Raw genomic sequence first — 19,294 nt, 5'->3', positions numbered from 1 at the left:
TCGTCGCGTGCTATAAAATTAGTTGTGAAACGATCACGTTCACAGCATTACCCACATTTACCTTAGGACCCATATGCTAATACGTAGGTACATCGTTACGCTTCTCAGGCTAGTTTCCATCGTTCCTTATTCAGGCTGATCTCGCTTTGTAAAAATACGCGGATCCCCCGTTCCCATTGACATACTAAACACGCGTCGAGATCTTTTGAAAGGGAGAAGAAAAGGTAGCTGCTGAAAAATTCGAAGAAACTAAAATGGAACCAAGTAGACGTTACTTCGTCCGAGGCGTGATTAATTTCGAAGGAATTGGCGGGTGAAACAGAATTCGCGGCGGTTTGATTTTTCAGTTAAAAATACAAAATCTCGTGTGTCACAGTAAGGTCGGCATCTTCGTCCAGGTTTTTAGCTTTCCTTTCGAGTACGCGTTAGGTTAAAAGGATGGTTATATCAAAAACGGTTTATTCGGAGTTCTAGCGGGAGTGGTTCGCGGTGCGTTCTCGTAGACACGCGTATGGGTTGTTCGCGACATCGTTGTCGCGTTATACGGAATATCGCGTCGAATCGACGCTCGCTATCGAGACTCGTGGATCGCTAATCGCGCGATCACGGGATCACGTACGAGGAAAGTTTCTGAACCGATAACAACCGGTGAGTTACGAATAAGGAAACCGGCGGTTGTCCCGTGCATCGGTCCGATCTTTTTTCTTTCCTTTCACCGCGGTAGAGATACTAGAGTCCGCGAGTCGATACCGCGGGAAAATTGGAAACTAATTTTGTTGGAAGATCGTTAAAGATACTCGACGATGTCGCATTTGATCGATATATTCGGGCAGCTGGCCACGCTGGCTCCGTAGCCGCCTCTCGAGCTCTTGTGCCTCTCGGTGAGCAATTTTTGAAAGATCGGTAGAATCGTTAGATCCAGCAGTTCGCCGTCCGACACGGCGCTGTACATCTTCGAGACGTTGACCGTCGAACCGCCGACAACGTCCGAACTGGTGGTTACCGATCCAACGACACCTCCACCGATACCCATACCAACACCGGTTCCATTACCGTCCACGCCACCTGGACCGCCTCCGCCGCGAGGATTCGCGCTCGCGAACTTGTTGTTGTGAATGGTGGCCACGTTCGGCGTGCTCTGGACGTACTCGAGCCGCCGAGCCTGTTGCCGTAGCTTCGAATCTGTGTGCCTGCACTCTCGTATCCTGCGGGCGACGCGATGAGGGCACTCGATCACCGCGTGTCCCTCGGTTCGCAACCGTGGACACTTTTCCCGCGATCTCTCCGATACGGACCGTTGGATTATCGTCGACACGGATTCCTCGCATTTCTCTGAAATCAGGATCGATTCGCGCGTTGAAAAACGATCTATCGAAATTACGACGACGACCACGACAACTATATCTGTGATAAATGTGTGCGAGGTAGGTGTGTTCTCACCGGTATCGGAGTAGCTCGCGTTCACCATCGCCGGGACGCTCGGCGAGCTGGCGTTCTGCGAGTCGTACCGTTTCCTCTGTCGCCTAGGCGCGGGCGGCGTTTCAGCCGAACCGTTTAACGTCGCGTGCGAGTGTCCACGTCCACCGCCGCCGTGTTTCTCGCAACGATACCCGGTCCCAGCTATTAGAGCTCGCCTGTGCCCGCATTCCCCGATCACGTACGACTTGTCGAACGAGCCCAGAGAAATTTCGGCTCTCTCGGACTTGGAAACGTTCTCGGTCGAGATGTAGCTGATCGAATTTATCGGCACGCTGGTCCGTCGAGTTTGGAACAGCTCGTGATGGGAGTGGGCCATACCGTTGCTCTTGACGGACGATCTTCTTTTCAGAGAGTGATGAGAGGACACGTTCGCCGCGACTGCCAGAAGAGAAAAAAACCGGGAGTAAAAGGAACAATCGGAACTGGCGAGACGACGTCAATGCATACTCTATACATATACCGATATACACTTTCTGTATCCTGGCATATACTCACCGGAATGTCGGTGCTTCGGTACGAATTGCATCGGAGGCGGGAGGATAGATTGCTCGAGATAGTCTTGCTCGTGGAGTTCACCGAACGAGACATTTTTCGCCGGCGGTGGCGTCGGAAGTCTCGACCTACGATCGTCCCTGCATCTGATCGTCTTACCGTGCCTGGGAATCTCGGTCTCCTCGAGGATAACTGCATCGCCTTCCTCGACAATCTCCGGCACGAAATCGACGTTGGTTTTACCGTCTGGACGCGACTCTGGACTTCTCTCGATGAGAGGCTCGCTCTCCTTACCGGAGGCGACCGACCTTCTTCTACGACTCGAATCCTCCGCCGTGTGTTTCATTGCCGATTGCGGTGGCACGGATGAGGAGGAGAAGCTCTCGGAGGTCAGTTTCACGGGCTCCGTTTGCGGCACCAGGGGTACTCTTTCGCTGTCGATGGCGATGGCTGGAATCCTGGAAAACGAGGTCTTCTTCCTGCGAAGCAAAAAAACGAACCCTGCTATCAAATTGATTACGTTTTATCGTTGGAGTATCGGATACCGGTCTCTGGTTGCTATGCACCTTGCTGCCTGTTGCTCGATAGCATTCGCGTTCACATATTCCGCTTCCGGTTGCGAAATCGTCGTCGAGTTCAGGCTGCACATAGACATCGAGATGTCGGTTGTTTCCGTGTTGACGGACAGGCCTGGGGCGAAAGAGCGAAAATATTTTCATCGCGAATCACCGTCTTACGCACCATTTTTCTATGTCATAAAGAAAAGCTACCTTCTTTCTTTATGGTCCCTTCTTGCCGCGGCACCGTCAGTCTGTCCATTGCTTCTTGCGTGTTCGAGGCGCCTTGGTCGTCGAGTCTTCTTAGGAACATCTGCGAATTGGTCGAGAGTCGCGTTTTTGCACTCGGTTTGATCATTCGTTCTTGCTCGTGTCTCGTAACGATCAGCGAAAGGGTTCGTACGCTTACCTGTAACTCGGAGTCTTTCTCCACGAGTTGCTTACGAAACTTTTGATTCGTCAAGGTAGCTTCCTTCAGACGTTCCTCTAGTTCGCTCATACTCGAGTCCCGGCACGTCTTCGACATGGGCCTCAGCGTGGCTCTGATTCGTTTGTCTATCGCTCCTTGGGGATTTCGCCGCAGTTCGATCAGCTGTCATCGGAAACAGACACGGTCGTAAGCATAACGGTATAACGTGCAGGAAATTTCAACGTGAATAATACCTTCGGCACGAAAACCAAGCACAGGGTACCTGTGCTGCAGAATATTATAAAGACCGCTAGCATTATAAACATGGCGTCTTGCTTGTCGGCCAGCACGAAACTTATAGCTGCTCCGGTTACGCACATGATTACCACGTTGTACACGCTCATCCCGACGTATTTGCTGTCGTTCAACGCCGGAATACTGACGTGTCTCGTTTCCCATGCCAGAAACGCGCCGAATATCTGGAAAACGCGGGAAAACTTTGCAGTCACGCGGCATCGACCAATCGGAAACGTGCTGCTGCTGCTGCTGCTGCTGTTTTTCAGCTGAATTACGCACCATTAGGAGACCTTTGTACGCGTATATGCATCCCAAGTATACGGTCATACGATTGCTCTGACAGTACTCGTTTTCCGGTATGATGATTATGTCCTCGCTGGATGGATGTGGCTGCAATCGAAAGGAACACACGATATTAAAGGGGTGTCTCTCTCCCTCTCTATCTGTTGCGCGCGCGCGCGCGATCGCCTCGTCGGTTTACGTTTAATCGGGGTCGTTACGTACGTAGGGCTCCATTTGTTTGGTCTCCCTGTAGAATGGATCCGCAACCTGCCACGTCGTCATAATCCCCAAATCAATAACTAACAATACACCGACCACCATAAATAACTGGTAATCCTTTATGACCTAAACCACCAGAGACGTATATCGTGAGGAGAATTCTGAAGGGTTGCGCGGCGCGCGCATCTTATGTATGTACAGAATAACGTATACCGTCGTACCGATCTCGGCCAAATAAACAGCAACAGGAAGCTGACTGTTCGTGCCGCAGACGGTAAAGCGAGAGAACAACTCACCTTCTTGTTCAGCTTAACGTCGGTGAAGATGGAGTGAACCCGCCATGTTTTGGAGAACATGGCACCGAAGGCCAACGAGAAACCAGCCATCAGTAGCCACGCTCTAGCGGTGCAAATATACGGAAATGCCGTTACGCTGGACAGCTGCGAATCTAACCCAAGGAAAATTACACTGCTGTAGGTCAGCATGCATCCGACGATAATGAGGTTGTTTAAATGCGGCGATGACATTTTTATGTATCTGAAACGTTGAAGATGAACGGTCATGAGAAGAAACACAGACCATGAGTGAGAGAGAGAGAGAGGAAGGGAACAAGGAGCTCGAGTGAAAAGGCAACGCGCGCGATCAATGGATTTTTCTACGTGTTCGATGTTTCTCTGTTTTCGCTCGAATGTAAGTCAGTAAGTATACCTATATAGGTATGTACTTTGTCAACGGTCTAATGTCTAAAACATTGGGAGCGTCGTACGCAGTAAAATATCCTTTCGGTTGATACATCGGTATACCGGTTCAAGTCGGACGGAAATTCGGGGACACGATCGAGTTAATAAGATCGATAGCGAAACAGCTGTTTCTCGAATAAAATTACCTTTGATTTCTGTATCTGATATTGATGGCTAGAAAAATGGCCGCCATCACGATACCGACGCTAGCCGCTGAAGCCAGCACGGCGTATATTGTAATATTTACGGTCGAGTGTTCGATGATATGAAGTGTTCGATCTTTCGGCGGTGATCTTCCTCTCCAAACCAAAGGCTGACCTCTGGTCAGGTCCAGTACATCCGTGACGCCGTCGTACTCGCCGACTTTAACTTCGCTGCCACCTACGGGTAACACCACACACACACAAACACACACACACACACGTAGAAATACCACGATACCCGTCGCGCGATATCGGTTCGGTATACTCACTTTGAAACTGCTTCAACAGAATGTACGCTTTCCTTTCGTTATCGTAGAAACGTACCGGGCCCTGGAAAATCAATCACACGCTTTGTCACATATCGGTTGCGATTTTCGAGCGTTCGCTAAATATACAAAAATAATGGAGATTTATAAAAGGAGCAACGACAGCAGCGGCACCCGCTGCTGCCGCTTTAATCGTCGACCGAGCGTAAAGTTCCATTTATTTTAATGCTCTCGAATCTGGAGGTCGCGTCGTCGATATTCGTCGTCGCTTCGATCGATCTGCCACTCGTTCGGAAGTGGAACGAATTTGCAAAAAAAAAAAAAAAGGATTATAGATCGCTTCGATAAATAAAATACTTGTTTCGGATAGAAGGGTCCCGTGGTCGATGGAAATTAATCCGTTATTTCTCGATGCTCACCGTCACTCCCTCGAAACTGGTGTTTCTGAGGGCTTCGAGGAATAGTTTCTCCCAGAGCGCGTCCCTGTATCTGAAATCCGAGATGGTTTGATTGCGACGATAGTGTCTTATCCGACGCGCGACGTGTTGTATAGCCAGAGCGACCGCCCATATACCGTCGTACGTGTATCCGTGGAATCTCGAGTACTCCGTGCCCCGTCTCGAGTCGTACTCGACCCGATATTGATCCGGCGTCTGTAAAACATATTCGAAACGGAAACGTAAACAATTCGTTCCGTGGTCAACGGTAGCAGATCCGTCAGAATGGCACCGTGCAAGGCTTCCGTGAGTTCCGAGGGAGCGCAACCGCCTCCGGGCTGAAGCCACCATTCTTCCGTGTACGTACCCATGATCACCCATTGATACTTCCTTCCGAACATACCGAATCTGAAAACGCGCAACGTCCATCGGTTCAACCGTGTCCTCCATCCTGATCTCGAACAGGCCACCACGCGCATTCCACGTATGTATTCACGTGTACGCACTTGAACGCTTCGCAGAATATTCGCCTGGCCCAGATCTCGTTAAAATTCCCCAAAATGATTCGAACGTCTTTCTCTTTGAGCTTCTCGAGCGCCGTGGTCACCTCCGTGGCAAAGCTTTGCGTCTCCACGACTTCCATCTTGCTGTCGTCTAGATCGGCGACCAATCGATTGTGCGCCTGGAAAAAGAGGAAAACCCGCGTGGATCGTTTCGCGCGGACGTATAGTTCGAGAGGAAAGAAAGAGACGACGATGGACCAATCGCGATACTTACTAGAGCGTATCTCGGCTCGTTTTGGTAAATTGTGCCGACTCTGGTCCAATTGAAGTGTATCAAGAGCGCTACGCGCGGTGCGTTGAACGCGTTCTCGGACGGCACCACCCGAAAGAAGTTTGGAAAGCTGTTGCTCGTGAACATCGGATGCGTGTCTGCGTAGCTGAGCTGCAAAAAAAGGCCAGTTTCGGTCGGTTTTGTCGGTTATCGTTGCTTGGATCGCTCCGCGGCGAAAATCCCAGACACTTCTTACCTGTGTGAGACGCCAGTGCTTGGATGCTTTCGCGATCGGATCGGTGACGTGGGTGCAAGCTGCCCCAAACAGCATTACCTTGTGCGGTCCGCTGTGCATCATGTCGAAGAATGCCTTCACGCCGACCGCCGCGTTGCACTGAAACGAAAATCGTGTGCGATCGTTACCGACTGGAGCATCGCCGCCGAAATCTTACTTGGCGGTTCGCGGGGGAATTGATCCGGAAACGGGGAACGCGAGTGGAAGTTTTCGCTTCTCGTTCGTTTCACGCGTTGCGGCGTATACCTACTTAAGTTATTCAATTTTTCGAGCGTAGCTTCGAGCTACCGTTGCGTCGGCTCGCTTCTTCTCCTCTACATAGGTAGTCCCATTTTCTCCTATTCGTTGCTCTCTATTTTTATTTCCGCGGCGACGGCGCATAGCAGCCGCATTTCCATACTATGAACGTGCTCGCGTATATTTTACGGCGGCCCGAGAAACGTCGGGAGCAGCTCGGTAACAAATCCCGCGTGTCAAAGCGAAGCTTTCCCCGGTTCTCCATCGAGGATACTCGAGGACGAGCAGAAGCATGGCTGCAAACAAAACGTGTAAGGGGGGCGGCTGCGAGAGACCGTCTAGGAAGGACCATGGATCTTTGTCCAGCGGCGCGACGACGACGACGACGACATTATCGCGAAGAGAATATTTATCTCTCGAGTAGTCTGCGAACTTGCCAGAGTCGAGAGGATTGGTCCGATTCCGAGGTTATATAACCGGAGAAACACAGCCAGGCATATTAAGGTTCTTCGTGATTTCACGATCTCGCGACGTTAACGACTCGAAGTTTTAGGTTGACGATTAGCGAGCACGCATTAACCGTAATGTATGCCGGTGCTAAAACGCGGGGAACGGGGTCTGGGGCAAGTCATTTTCGTAGACCACAGGAAGTTCGAGCTTCCTGTACCTGTGAAACATCGTGTTTTTCGCAGTCTCGAGGCAGACCGCGTGCCAAGAAAACGGGGGAGAGCTTGTCTGCTCGCGTTATCGCGTCGGATGCCGTGAAAGCACGAGTTCCGAGCCAAGCCTTCTTTTTTGTTTTTTCTCTCTATCGGAAGGAAGGAAGGAAGGAAGGCATGGCTCGCGGTTACGAATTCTCTTCCGTCTGGGTTTCCTCTGAACAGTGTTCGCCGAGATAGTAGTCTCTCTGGAGTAAGTGTCTTGGTCGGTGGTAGGCGAGAGGAGCGTGTTAGGTCGCGTGTGCGCGACAGATGCGATACCTATATTGCATTTGGATACCGCAAACGGCATACCGGAGGAGCGTCGGTGTACGTAGTAAATTAGCGATACCTCGACGGATCGACGTGCAACCTACGCGCGTTGGCCCAGTGAACTCGTTTCGGAGCCGTTTAAGCCCTAAAGTTGCCGGTATTAATTAAACGGTGCCCACACGTCATTCGCGGTTGCCCCGCAACCGACACCGCGTCTCCGTATCGATACCAGAGTGTCGTTAGGGATTCCATTATCCTTCGATGTATTTAATTCATAGATTCGAGTCGTTGGCAGCTTCCCCGTTCCGTCGAGCTCGATCGGCAAGTCGAAGCGTTATCTTCGTTTCGCGTGAAACGGTACCGATTCTGCACCTACGTTCTTCCAAAGCTTGGAAATCGCAAGATCTTATAGGAGGCGCGCCGTTATACGTTCTTTGGTACGGAACGATAATCAATCGCGACTCGAGCGAAACGGAACAAAACACCTTGGCTGTTTAGGCGTTGGCCTCGGGCCATACCGGGCTGCGGCAGCCGGTGTCGCGAGAGGGAAAATGCTTGCGAACAACAGAGCGGCGACGACGGCGGCGAAACGGAAACGCGATTGACAACGCGATCTTCTCCAGGGCTGTGTAATAAGTACCGGTGTACTTTATACAACGCGAAGAAGATGCGTCTCGATCGTCGATGTTTCTGTGAAAGTTTCTCGAGCGAAAATTTCGCATCTACCTCGAGAGTGTGTAATCGAGTTTGTCGTTGGTTGTTAACCGAAACGGTATCACAATCGTGTCGCTAGCGCACGCTTTTTCTTTTTCTTTTTCTTTTTCTTTTTCTTTTTTCTTTTCATTTTTCCGAGCACGGAATGTTACGGTTGTAAACGGAAACAAGCCCTCTCGCTGTTCATGGAAGATTATGCATCGGTTGGGTTGAAGAAATCCGAGCTCGCCAGAAGATACGACCGTCCGATTCAACGATACCTCCTTGAAATCGTTACCATAGTACCAGTACCGTAACCTAAACCTGCACTCGTTTAGTCAGCCAACGTTATCTCGTGCCTTGCACGCCACTGGAGTCAAGAGGATTAAGGACCAACTCTTCTCCATTATTTTCTTTTATCGCGATCACCGCTATTAATTTCGTGCAAGTCCATCGCCGAGCTTCCAGAAACACGTGAAACCAGAGGAGACGTTCTTCGCAGTCGTCTGCTCGACTCAAAAGTCAGCCAGTCCTATCGCCTTCCGCTTCGTGATTCATTCGGGAAATGACGAAGGATCGATCCACAGAGTCGATAGAACGTTTTCGAGCCGTGGTCGCGTTACTTTTAAACTCGCATTTTCCACGGATAATTCCCAGGTTTGCGTGCGCCGCGTTTACGACAATTGTACTGCCCATTCGGAGTCGTAACTGGGAGTCCTCCGAATAGAGAAGCCCCGCGTATAATTCTTGTTTTCCCGGGTGGCTCGTTCGGTCGCGGAGAATTACACGGTGGAAGAGAGGGTTCTTTGCCGGGGGACGAATTATTTACAACGAGAGCAGCCCAGAGAATAGCCGGTTGTCGCACATATCCAGCTATTCGACCGCGAAACGGAAATCTCTCGGTAACGTTTCCCTTTCTCGAGACTTTCTCGAACGCGGGTTGTTTACCGAAGAACCAACTCGCCCGTTGCGGATACCCTGGATTTTGCGAACGCCCGACCCAGATAATTGCACGACGACGGAACCGTGTCTACGTCGAAGGGATACGCGCTTTTGGTTATCGTTGCGGATACACCGGTGCCCCAGGAAACTGGGGAACCGGGAAAGCGGGAAATTTCGCGAGACCGCTGTCGCATGCCTTAGGTTGCGCAGCAATCCGATAATCAGGACGACGGCGACGGTTACTATTGCTTCGCATCCCCTTACGAGCGAGATCGTCATGTTGGAAATAGTAACGAGACAACGTACCCCGACGAGCAAACTCGATGTCCACTAGTGGAAAAAGTGGCGTAAGAGAAGGGCCTCCTACCACTTGGTAAATTGATTTCAAGTACTAATATAAATGTTAAATCGACGTATATTTCAATAATCCTCGATACCAAATAGCAGGAGGTTCTTCCCTACGTGAATTTTTTCTCCTAGTGGAAGCCGAGTTTGCTCGCGGGTGTACACACACTATCTGTTGGGTAACACGGACGACAGAAAGAGCCGTTTGTCGCGAGACAATTGTTTTTCTATTTAGTCACGAGTACAACCGTACACGGCGAATCGTGGTGTATTACCGCAGTGCGACGATTTTGCAGCGCGACCGGTTGTAATTAAATAGGATTATTTTGCTAGCCAGCCTCTCCCCTCTGGCCTCGCGCCACGCGTTTCATGGACGCGGAACAGGATCAATTCGTAATGAACGTTCGTTACGTCCGGCTTAATTCATCTGCCGTTACATTAAATCGTGGCATTACCCTCGAATAATTGGTCGCGCGGTTAATTACGTCAGCAGGATGCAACAGCCGCGGCAACGATAACGCGCGGACAGGAGGGTACACCTACGTACCACCGGTTTTAGGGTCTCGATCGGGCCGATGGGTATCCCGTGAATGAAAGTCATCCCCCGAACTTCCGAGGGCCTGGATGGGTGTCGAACTTTACAAAGTAAACGAAAATGCTAACAGCGTCGGCCGGGAGGAACAGTTTCGAGCGACAATAGGAAAGTTTGCCGGAAGTTTTATTGGATCGTACGCGAAGATAATTTCTGCCCGCGTGTTAAGGGAGCTTTCGAGCCAGCTCGGAAGAAGGGAAAGGGGAGAAAACCCGGCACGCGACATTCCAAGATCCTCGGAATACCTTGTACGCGTATTGTCCGGGTGAGGGCACACCAACCGTCGAAACTCCTTCGATTCAACGACGATTTTCCGTCGAATTCTCGGCTCTCGGCTCTCGGCTCTCGCTCGTAAAACCGGGTAACACGCTACACGTAACCGAAGTAACCAAACCGAACGAGAACTTTTTATCCAGTCGTATACTCTGCGTTTTGATACGGTGCTCGGGACCAGAGCACATTTTTCGGATGATTTGTGCCACTTGGAAGCGTTGAACCATCGTGAAGCAACCGATGTATCTCTTTGTATGGTAACGTTCCACATGTTTGGGAAAAACAAATATTTCCTTCGAATAGATCTAACGTAACGATAAACTGTGAAACCATAAGGCGTTGGACAGTTGTTGATCTTTTCCGATTTCGAGTGGTCGATTTCATCGAGAGATAAAAAACGATCTTTGTCGTGTCGCGACATCGCGGGCGTAGCAACTCGCAGAACTCTTCGAGTAAACGGTAAACGATCTTAGACGATGAAGCGCGAGCACCGTCGTCGTCGTCGTCGTCTTCTTGACCTATATCGAATACCGCCTCGTTGACGTGGGTTCTGCCGTCTATTGTTTGCAGACACCCCACGATTTTATGCATCGATTGTCCGCGGACTAATTTATGCGGGTTGTTTGAAACCCGCTGTGCTGCCCACCTCGAGGATGAGCTCGGGCTCCTGAAGGTATTCGAACGAGTTTTAAAAACTGTTCGAAAGTTTCTCGATTCGGCTCGATCGAACGTTTAGCCGAATGAAATGCGCCAAGAGGGGCTTGTCTCCCCTCGCCCCGCCCGCCCTCCCCTATCGTAACTCGATACGAACGAATCATTCCGCGAATCACCGAACCGTGTATCTCTCGATTTCGTCATCGAAAAATTTTGCAGCACGATCGAGATCCGATTGCATTGTACGAAGACGAATGCCCGGAACAAGCGCGGATTTTCCACTGGGAAGGTTGCAACATTCCTAAAAAATTTGTCTTTCATCAGCGTAATCCCCCTTGTGAAACCTTTGAATAGAGCATCGTAGATTATTAACGAAGTTGCGTGGGAGTTCGTTGCGACGATATTCCTGTTATATCCACGGATATGTCAGAGGTCAGGTAGGTGTAACGATATACGCTGTTAAATTTGCGTAACGATCATCGCAATTTACAGTTGCCTCGGTAAATTGGACGAATAACGGACAATCGAGTCACGGATTCGAGGATCCTCGCGCTATTTATACTGTAATACTTCTCTATTCCGTCTCGCGTGCAAACCCTCCCTGCCTAAAACGCTGCACACGCCTTGGAGAATATATTAGAATTCAAGAAGAATTCCTTCGATTGCGAGAGACGGCGAGAGGTTCCGATCTGTTAAAGAGCGAGAAATCGTGAACGCGGAGAACGATCGCCCACCACCGTCGCCGTGCTTTTCAGTGTCGTTCTCGATCGATTCGAAAGGAATAAAGGTCCTTCCCCGGGGCGGAAACTCGCAAAATAAGCCAACTATCGATAAAGAAGAATCAATCGAGTGCTTCGGAAAATTAGTCCGGTGTTGCGTCAACCGCCACGGTAAATAACTCTCGAGTTTCTCTCGATATACTTATTGGTTCTCGGTGGCTCGCGCAATAATTTACATCGAGTATTTCTCCGTTGCCGGTTCACCGTCCGCGAGTAAATGTTGCACTCGGCGACTCCTCGAAAGTTAAACGACGTATAAAAATGCCACGGGCAAGAAAGTTCGCTTCTCGGCTGCCCTTATTCGATCGAATCGGAATACTTCGAACGAAATTAGCCTCGTGGAACGTTCACGAGCGGCATCGTTTACCTCGGAGCGTTGTGCGAATGTCGTCGAGCGATTGTGACATGGGGGTGAGGATGCTTCGAGGATTTATCGATGATATTGTACGGTTATCAAACGGTTGTTACAATTGCAAACCGCGGATCGTGTTTCGATAAGTCTTTTTGCCCGATCGATCGCGCAACGGTCCACGTCGGAAGCCGAAAGCAAAAGGAATTGGTCGAATGAAACATAAAGCGAGCAATCACGAACGATAAACTCGATGGAAGGCGAGCATGAAGGTACAGGGGAAAAAGACACGCGTGTACTCTTGAAAGAGCGACCGAACAAAGAGGAAGTTGTTGTACGCGAAACAAACGGAAAACGCGATTCTTTGTTAACGCCGGGGAAACCGTGTTTCAAAGCATGCACATGGTCGATGCTGGGCTAATAAGCTAGAAATGAGACGAGAGCGAGGGAGAGAGAGAGATTGATAGAGGCGGTAATGCAGTCGCAGAGGATTTTGCTAACCCATTTAACGAGATCACTGACATCTCCGTTGATCGATTCAAGTGCTTAAGTATCCGTCGACTCGAGAAACGACTTCGGATACCGACGTCCTCCCCCGTAAGCTTATACTATACCTCGTGCCCGTTTCACGTGCAGAACGGGCAAGGGTTGATTGAGTTTTCCGTGTCGCGAGAGTTTTTCCTCCCTCTCCGGAAGAGGTAGGTATCTCGTTTAATTCCGAGAGCGTTAATGGACAACCATTCGTGCAGGGTTCCCTATTTTCGGAGCGGCGAAAAAATTCGAGAGGACGTCTCTCGTTTATGAGAACCGAGAGTACTCGCTGGCCGCGGTGGAAAATACGGATGACCCGGATCGATTCGACGAGACCGACTCGAAATGGATTCCGCGAAAGTTAACGAGGTACCGAATGTCTTTCCCTTTTTCGTGTGTGTGTGTGTGTGTGTGTGTGTGTGTGTGTGTGTGTGTGTGTGTGTGTGTGTTCGTTCGTTCTTCGCGTCTCGAATACCTCGGCCCTTTGCCACCGTCTAAATTCTACGTTGGTGAATCAAGGTTCTATCGTTGTTGGCAGCGTTCCGAGAACGGGTTAGAGAGGCGAAGTCTGTTTCCGCCCGCGACCGTGCGGAAGCCGACGAGCGAAAGGCGAAAAAAGCGGCTTTTGAGTCGCGGGATCGCAGAGAAACGCGTTTCCGCGTCCACCGACGACTTTTACCGCTTTTATCTCGGAATTTCATACGTTCTTCTCCCACCCGACAAACGATCCTTCTTCCCGATCGACGGGAATGTCGAGCGAGACGCGACTTCCCTACAAATCGGAAGTTCGAACGTCCCGGAAACTTTGCCCGTGGTCTCATCACCCGCGAAGAACATCGAAAGTGTCGCGATCGATGTTCCGATCCCGTTTCGGTGTTCCGCGACCAGACCATCGATCGCGACTTGTATTTTCCGTCTGCTTCGATCACGGGCTCGGAGATACAAATTCCGTTTTTCGAGAATCCGTGGGCTTCTCTCTGCTGAAGCCTGAAACTGATAGGGAAAATAGAACGGCGTGGCGTCCTATTGAAATCGATTGGACGCGTGGATTTCGATCGAAAACAAAGAGATTTATACGTAAATCGCGAGAAACCGTTGTGTTTGTGTCTATGCTCGTGGACAGGGTGCACGAAGGAACGCGTTCACTCGCCCCGTGTATCGGTAGATCGAGTTTCGTTCGCGATCGAGTCTATTTCTTTACGTATGTACTATGTATATGTAGGTACGTGTCGTTTCTTTGGCCGTGAGAGCCTCTTACACGAAATACAATTTTACCAAAGCCGCGAGGCGTCTTCGAGTAGCTACTGTGTGTCGTGATGCAGCCGATATTCCATCGTTCTCTGGAATCGTACGACCAGTTCGGAGTGGATCGACTGGATGCGCGCTTAGACGCTTGATTATTTATTGCTCGAAGGAAGGAGGTACGCTCGGCTAGTTTTATCAAAAGACGTAAAAGAAGAAGAAGAAGAAGAAACGAGTGCTCGGTATTTTATAATAACGGACGTACATGGCGACGGGAACGCTACCTTTTCGTCGCCGAAACGATACCTTTTCGAAGCCAGTAAAGATAAAGGTACACACCGGTTGCGTTCATACATACATACATACATACATACATACATACATACATACATGCATGTGTGTACGTCATCTGGCCTATGTATCCGTGGTTGCTTCCTCTGAGCTTATAGATCGAACAGGTGCATTCAAGATTTTACCCTTTGCTCGGCCGGCCAAGCGGACTGAAACGGATGGAAAAACACAGGCCATGCAGAACCAAGGAAATTTCCAGCTCGCACGGCGAATGGAATTTCAGGTTCTTGCGTCCAACTGCGCGCATTCGCGCAGAAAGCGCTGCACAATGGCGCGTGGAAAATCGATTATTCGCATCGCTCGACGCGCGGTAAATAAAAGGCATTATCGTCGCGTCGGATTAATTTCGAGGGCCGGTGCCCGCGGGGTCGTGTGCGGTTCGTTTAAATTTAAAGAACGACGAATACAGGCTCTGGTGTTGTTGTTGGAAGAAATTTTGAAGAAAAGAAACAAAAGCCTCCCTGTCGACTCAGGTCGTGTTTCGAATTTGCGTCGATGAACTACACGTCGCGTAACATCATTGTCCCGTTTGATCGCGTCGCTATGGGACCGCGACCCAGAATGAGAAAGCTTCAACGGTTCCCTATTAACGTCGGCATTGTAATTGAAATAAGTTGGCGGCTGGGGCGGTTCGAGTCGGAATTAAATTCACCGAGACGGCGCGCAGCGCGTGCGTCAAAGTCAATGAGCTTTAACGTCACATGCAGTCGCGTAACCTGGGCACACGGTCTGGGTAGAAGGTCTCTGGAATTTCACCGATGAAAAGTCGTGTTACAAATTCCGGCACGCGATCGAACGTTCTCGCGGGGATCGCGACGATGCTCGGGATTATCCGTGTAATCCAGTTGTTTCGGAGGGCCGCGATAACGCTCGTTTATTCGCGAGCCGCTGATGGTGGTAGCATTTTCTCTGAACCGATCGCAACAAACGCTCCCGCGGATAGAAACGATTTCGTTGGATATCGTCGCGAACGAATTCGTCCTTTCTATTTTCTGGTCTTCTATTTTCTGCGCGTCCGACGGACATGATAAGTTTGAAATCCAATTCGAGCTTCAGCCGACGTTGAGGGACGTTTCCGGTTCGCCGGTCAGAAAAACTGTGCGACGATTTACTCGCGTGGCGGAACAGTAGTTCAGTTTCTTTCTGTCTTTGTTTTTCTCGAAGATAGACTATCCGGAGGACCGCGATATCCTCTTTCTATATTTCGTGGGAAAGATCGTTTTGCAGCGGTGTCGCGGCTGTTGAAACAACAACGGTGGTTTCCGGATAATCAACATGAAATTCGTGGCGCTCAACCGTCGAGCACCCTCTATTACCTGGGAAGTGCATTCGACTATCGTAATCCCTAATGTAAACATACTAGAAGGGCGGCCGTGATCGCAGCCGCGCGTGCTTCGCCACTCTTGTTATTCAATTTCTGCGTATAACAGGAGCGCAAATTCCATCGAGGGAACAAAGTTATCGAGCGTTGCCACCGTAAAAGTTTGAATTACCGCGACGTACATTCCCCCGAAATATCCTGCCTTTTAACGACATCGAGTCAAGTGCAAGCACCATTCAGACCCGCGTCTCTCTCGCTCTCTCTCTCTCTCTCTCTCTTTCACCCCTCGCGGGGAAACTTGAAATTTCGCGTTTTCTTCCGCGATAGAGTTACGCTCCGCGGGGAAATACGATGGCCGTGTGCCTTCTTGAAACTTTGATTCGTGGCAAGAAAGGAAGTACATACTCGCGGCTGCCTGGTTTCGGGGGGTAGAAACTAAGTAGGTACGTCGGATTTGCTGGTCGGCCGTAAAACTCTGGACGAGAGACTCTGAACATCACGGGAACACGTTTATACGGTACCCCATCCCTGAATCTTTACTTTCTCGCGCGTAACGTCCTCCGATCCGAGTAATCTTCTTTGCGTTGAATCTTCTTTCGGGAACACTTGAAAGAAAATCCGGTCGAATCACGGTAATCGCTTTAGACCTTTTACCCACTGTTCTTGTCGTCCTATCTCGCTTCCTGGATTGCTTGAATTACCTCTCATAGGCTTCGCGCTCCTGTAACGTTTTCGCTGGCATCGACCGACGCGAAAACGAACGGACGACGAAAGTCGAATCGATGGTTGGTTAGTCGAACGAGGAGACACGCAATGACGGACGTCTTACAATTAGATTCGGACAAGTATTCTTTTGATTTCTCGGTGAGCCGTGGTCTCTCGGAACAAACTCGTCTCGTCTGCGAGTTCGCCGTTGTCACGGCCTTGGAGACGGTTCCAGGTCCCATTATTACGGTGCTACTGTCGCGAACGCGTGGTAAACTTTGATGCTCTTTGACCTCTGTGTTACACAGCCGCCGCCGCCGCTGCCGTCGCTCGAAAGTTATTCGACGACTCGTCGCTTAAACTTTACCCGCGTGCCTCCCTGCGTTCTCGCTTTTCATCCGTTCGGACGAGCACGAGATATCGTTCCCATCGTCAGGAGTCCAACTTTGACGGGGCTCCTCGCGTTTCCCCAGTAAAGCCACGGATTTTCCAATCGCGACCGAAAGATTTCTCGACGGGGTAGTGGGTAGCTAACGGAATCGAGCACGGTACAATTTTTCTCAACGACCACGCTCGAACGTACACGCGCAACAGATGTAATTACTCGGGGGAGGCGGATTGGATTACCGGCTCTCCGATGCAGCGGGCTGCTTTCTACTCGCGTGTGTACCCGCAAAACCGCTTTCAGTATTTTTCTACCGGGCGCGGTTAAGCTGTCCGTTCGCTGTGCTCCTTACCATCGTGTATTCGAGCCGGAAGACGGGCAACAGAATCGTGGAATTGAAAGCGTCCAGGTCGGGACACGCGATATCGTCGTGGAAACGGGGGGAAAACTCGGGCGAGAAACGACAATTTCCACGCAGCTGACATTTTAAAACTCCGAATAACGCAGCGCACGGTTGGTTCGAACGCGGAAGGAATTAACAGAGAGTCGAAGCGCCGAGAGATATTACGAATCGATAAACTCTCCTTCGGGACGAAAGGTTCAAAGATTCTAATGAAAACCTGACTAGGGGAGATGCTGTACAAAATACACGATACACGAACGTATTGTGAATCGTAGGACAAGCAGAAGGATGCTTGTCGATTTTACGATTGATCACGAAAATTGCCGATTCGAGGCAGAAACTTTCCCACTGTTCTTTTAACGCTGGCAACTCGATTATTAAAAACTATTAAAAAGTTTTTCCATGTCGAACGATACGCGTCTTCGATCGGTGTCACGATACGCGGTGGAGACGCTCGCTCGAGCGAATATAATTTCGTTCGAATCTTTTGTGATTCCTCCTTTTAAAAAGGCAATTTCTCTCCGGTCGCGGCGATACCGATCGATTCGATCATCGGGGAAAGAGCGAGAGAGAGAGAGAGAGAGAGAGAGCTAGCTCTAGGGCGGTTCCCACGCGCTCACTACGCCTTTAACGAGTTTCGATCTCGAAACTGCGCTGACGCTTACATAACCCCGATGTAGTTAAATAAGCTTTAACTCGGCAGAAATTTCGGGTAAGCGTCTCCCGTGACGGAGTCTCCGGAGCACGGTAATCTTTGTCCTATACGCGCCGAATACATGTCACGTCTATCCTGTCTCCTTTAATCTACAAGATGATATACCCTTCCACGGTCGATCCACTCCTCCAGTTCATCGTGTAACAAGGATCGAGAACCTACCTACTGTGTTTCGTCGAGAGAAGCGACGCTTCTTACGAGATGTTTCGTTCCTACTCGCGGATTTTCGAGCTCGATTCCAGTTGGTTTTTAGCCTTTCCAACGATTCCACGAACCGTCGAGTGTGACTTTTTCAAAAATCATTTGCTTTCTATCTACTTTCGTTTTTTCTTTTTTTCTTTTCATCGACGATTCGTTTCGGCGGGAGGAAGGTCTGGGCGAATTTTCCAGACAAATAACGAGCTCTTTCTTGCTCCCCAGGCCGTTTTACGAAACTTGAAGCCCTATTCGCGGGGTGTACCATACCGTCAAGTGGATATTGCACGAGTAGTACCTACTGCCAAGTGCATTTCCATCGAGCACGAATGTTTCGATCGCCATTGTTACGTCGGGCAGCGAGAAGCTCCTATCTTCCGCGGAGTCGACGACCGGGCAATTTTTTCCGTGACAATCCACCGCCGCGGTGCGGTCTCCGCGTTTCTCTCTTCGCTTCACGATTCTGTTCGATCTCTCGTCGTTGATTTCACGACGAAACAATGGGGCGGGATCTCTATCGAGAACAAACGAAACTAATTCGATCAGGAGAAATGCGTCGATCGAGGCAAGCGACGAGCGGAGATTCCGATTGTACATTTAAATGCAATTACAGAAGGGAGACGCGATGGGACTTGTTGTTGTTGTTGTTGTTGTTGTTGTTCAGGTTGTTTCTTCGAATGCTTAACTCGTTGTTGGTTTAACCGCGTTCGCGCCACCGTTCGAGCAATCGTTTGATAACTGTGTTTCGGATAATTAAAGGTGTTCGTCCAGCGGCGGCAGCACGTCGTCCAATTCGATACCGAGCGTAATTTCGCAAACGACGTATCGTGAAATAATCGCTGTCACGGCAGCAGGAGTCGATGTTCATGTAAATAAACCGTGGGCGTGCGCGATGATCACGACGTCTACGTCGACGAGGGTGGCGGCACGCGCGCGCGACAACACGTCCTCCACGCTCACCGATTTCGAGGAACAGCCAGCGCTCTCGTGCTATTAACTAAATGACAAAAGAAAGGCGCCTGTATTCTCTCCTCCGGGAGGGACTGCTAACGACCAAATGCAATTTTCAAATTATTTTTTCGGTCTCGAACGCGGCTCGTTACGAGCGCGCAATTCTTTACACGCGATAAAACCGAGCAGTACGCGCGGATCGAATCGTTC

General features: G+C 50.1%; 1 protein-coding gene across 1 annotated transcript in view; it reads right to left on the bottom strand.

The window, feature by feature from the left end:
- Positions 1-787: 787 nt before the first annotated feature.
- The window catches only part of LOC107191416 (gamma-aminobutyric acid type B receptor subunit 2), a 51,272-nt gene continuing 32,765 nt past the window's right edge, over positions 788-19,294 (bottom strand). Inside the window, exons 2-18 of the mRNA XM_015580462.1 lie at positions 6,412-6,549; positions 6,159-6,326; positions 5,888-6,063; positions 5,630-5,789; positions 5,364-5,597; positions 4,948-5,008; positions 4,622-4,856; positions 4,032-4,272; positions 3,739-3,861; positions 3,514-3,624; positions 3,192-3,416; positions 2,938-3,120; positions 2,742-2,841; positions 2,538-2,661; positions 1,975-2,450; positions 1,441-1,857; positions 788-1,332 (exon numbers count right to left, since the gene is read on the bottom strand). Of these exons, the coding sequence (XP_015435948.1) occupies positions 788-1,332; positions 1,441-1,857; positions 1,975-2,450; positions 2,538-2,661; positions 2,742-2,841; positions 2,938-3,120; positions 3,192-3,416; positions 3,514-3,624; positions 3,739-3,861; positions 4,032-4,272; positions 4,622-4,856; positions 4,948-5,008; positions 5,364-5,597; positions 5,630-5,789; positions 5,888-6,063; positions 6,159-6,326; positions 6,412-6,549 (3,717 nt within the window). The remainder of the gene's footprint in view (positions 1,333-1,440; positions 1,858-1,974; positions 2,451-2,537; positions 2,662-2,741; positions 2,842-2,937; positions 3,121-3,191; positions 3,417-3,513; positions 3,625-3,738; positions 3,862-4,031; positions 4,273-4,621; positions 4,857-4,947; positions 5,009-5,363; positions 5,598-5,629; positions 5,790-5,887; positions 6,064-6,158; positions 6,327-6,411; positions 6,550-19,294) is intronic.

This window comes from Dufourea novaeangliae, unplaced genomic scaffold, assembly GCF_001272555.1.
Source record: "Dufourea novaeangliae isolate 0120121106 unplaced genomic scaffold, ASM127255v1 scaffold267, whole genome shotgun sequence".
Taxonomy (NCBI): Eukaryota; Metazoa; Arthropoda; class Insecta; order Hymenoptera; family Halictidae; genus Dufourea; species Dufourea novaeangliae.
Note: the sequence above shows the minus strand (reverse complement) of the source record. Positions and strands in the feature narration are given on the sequence as shown.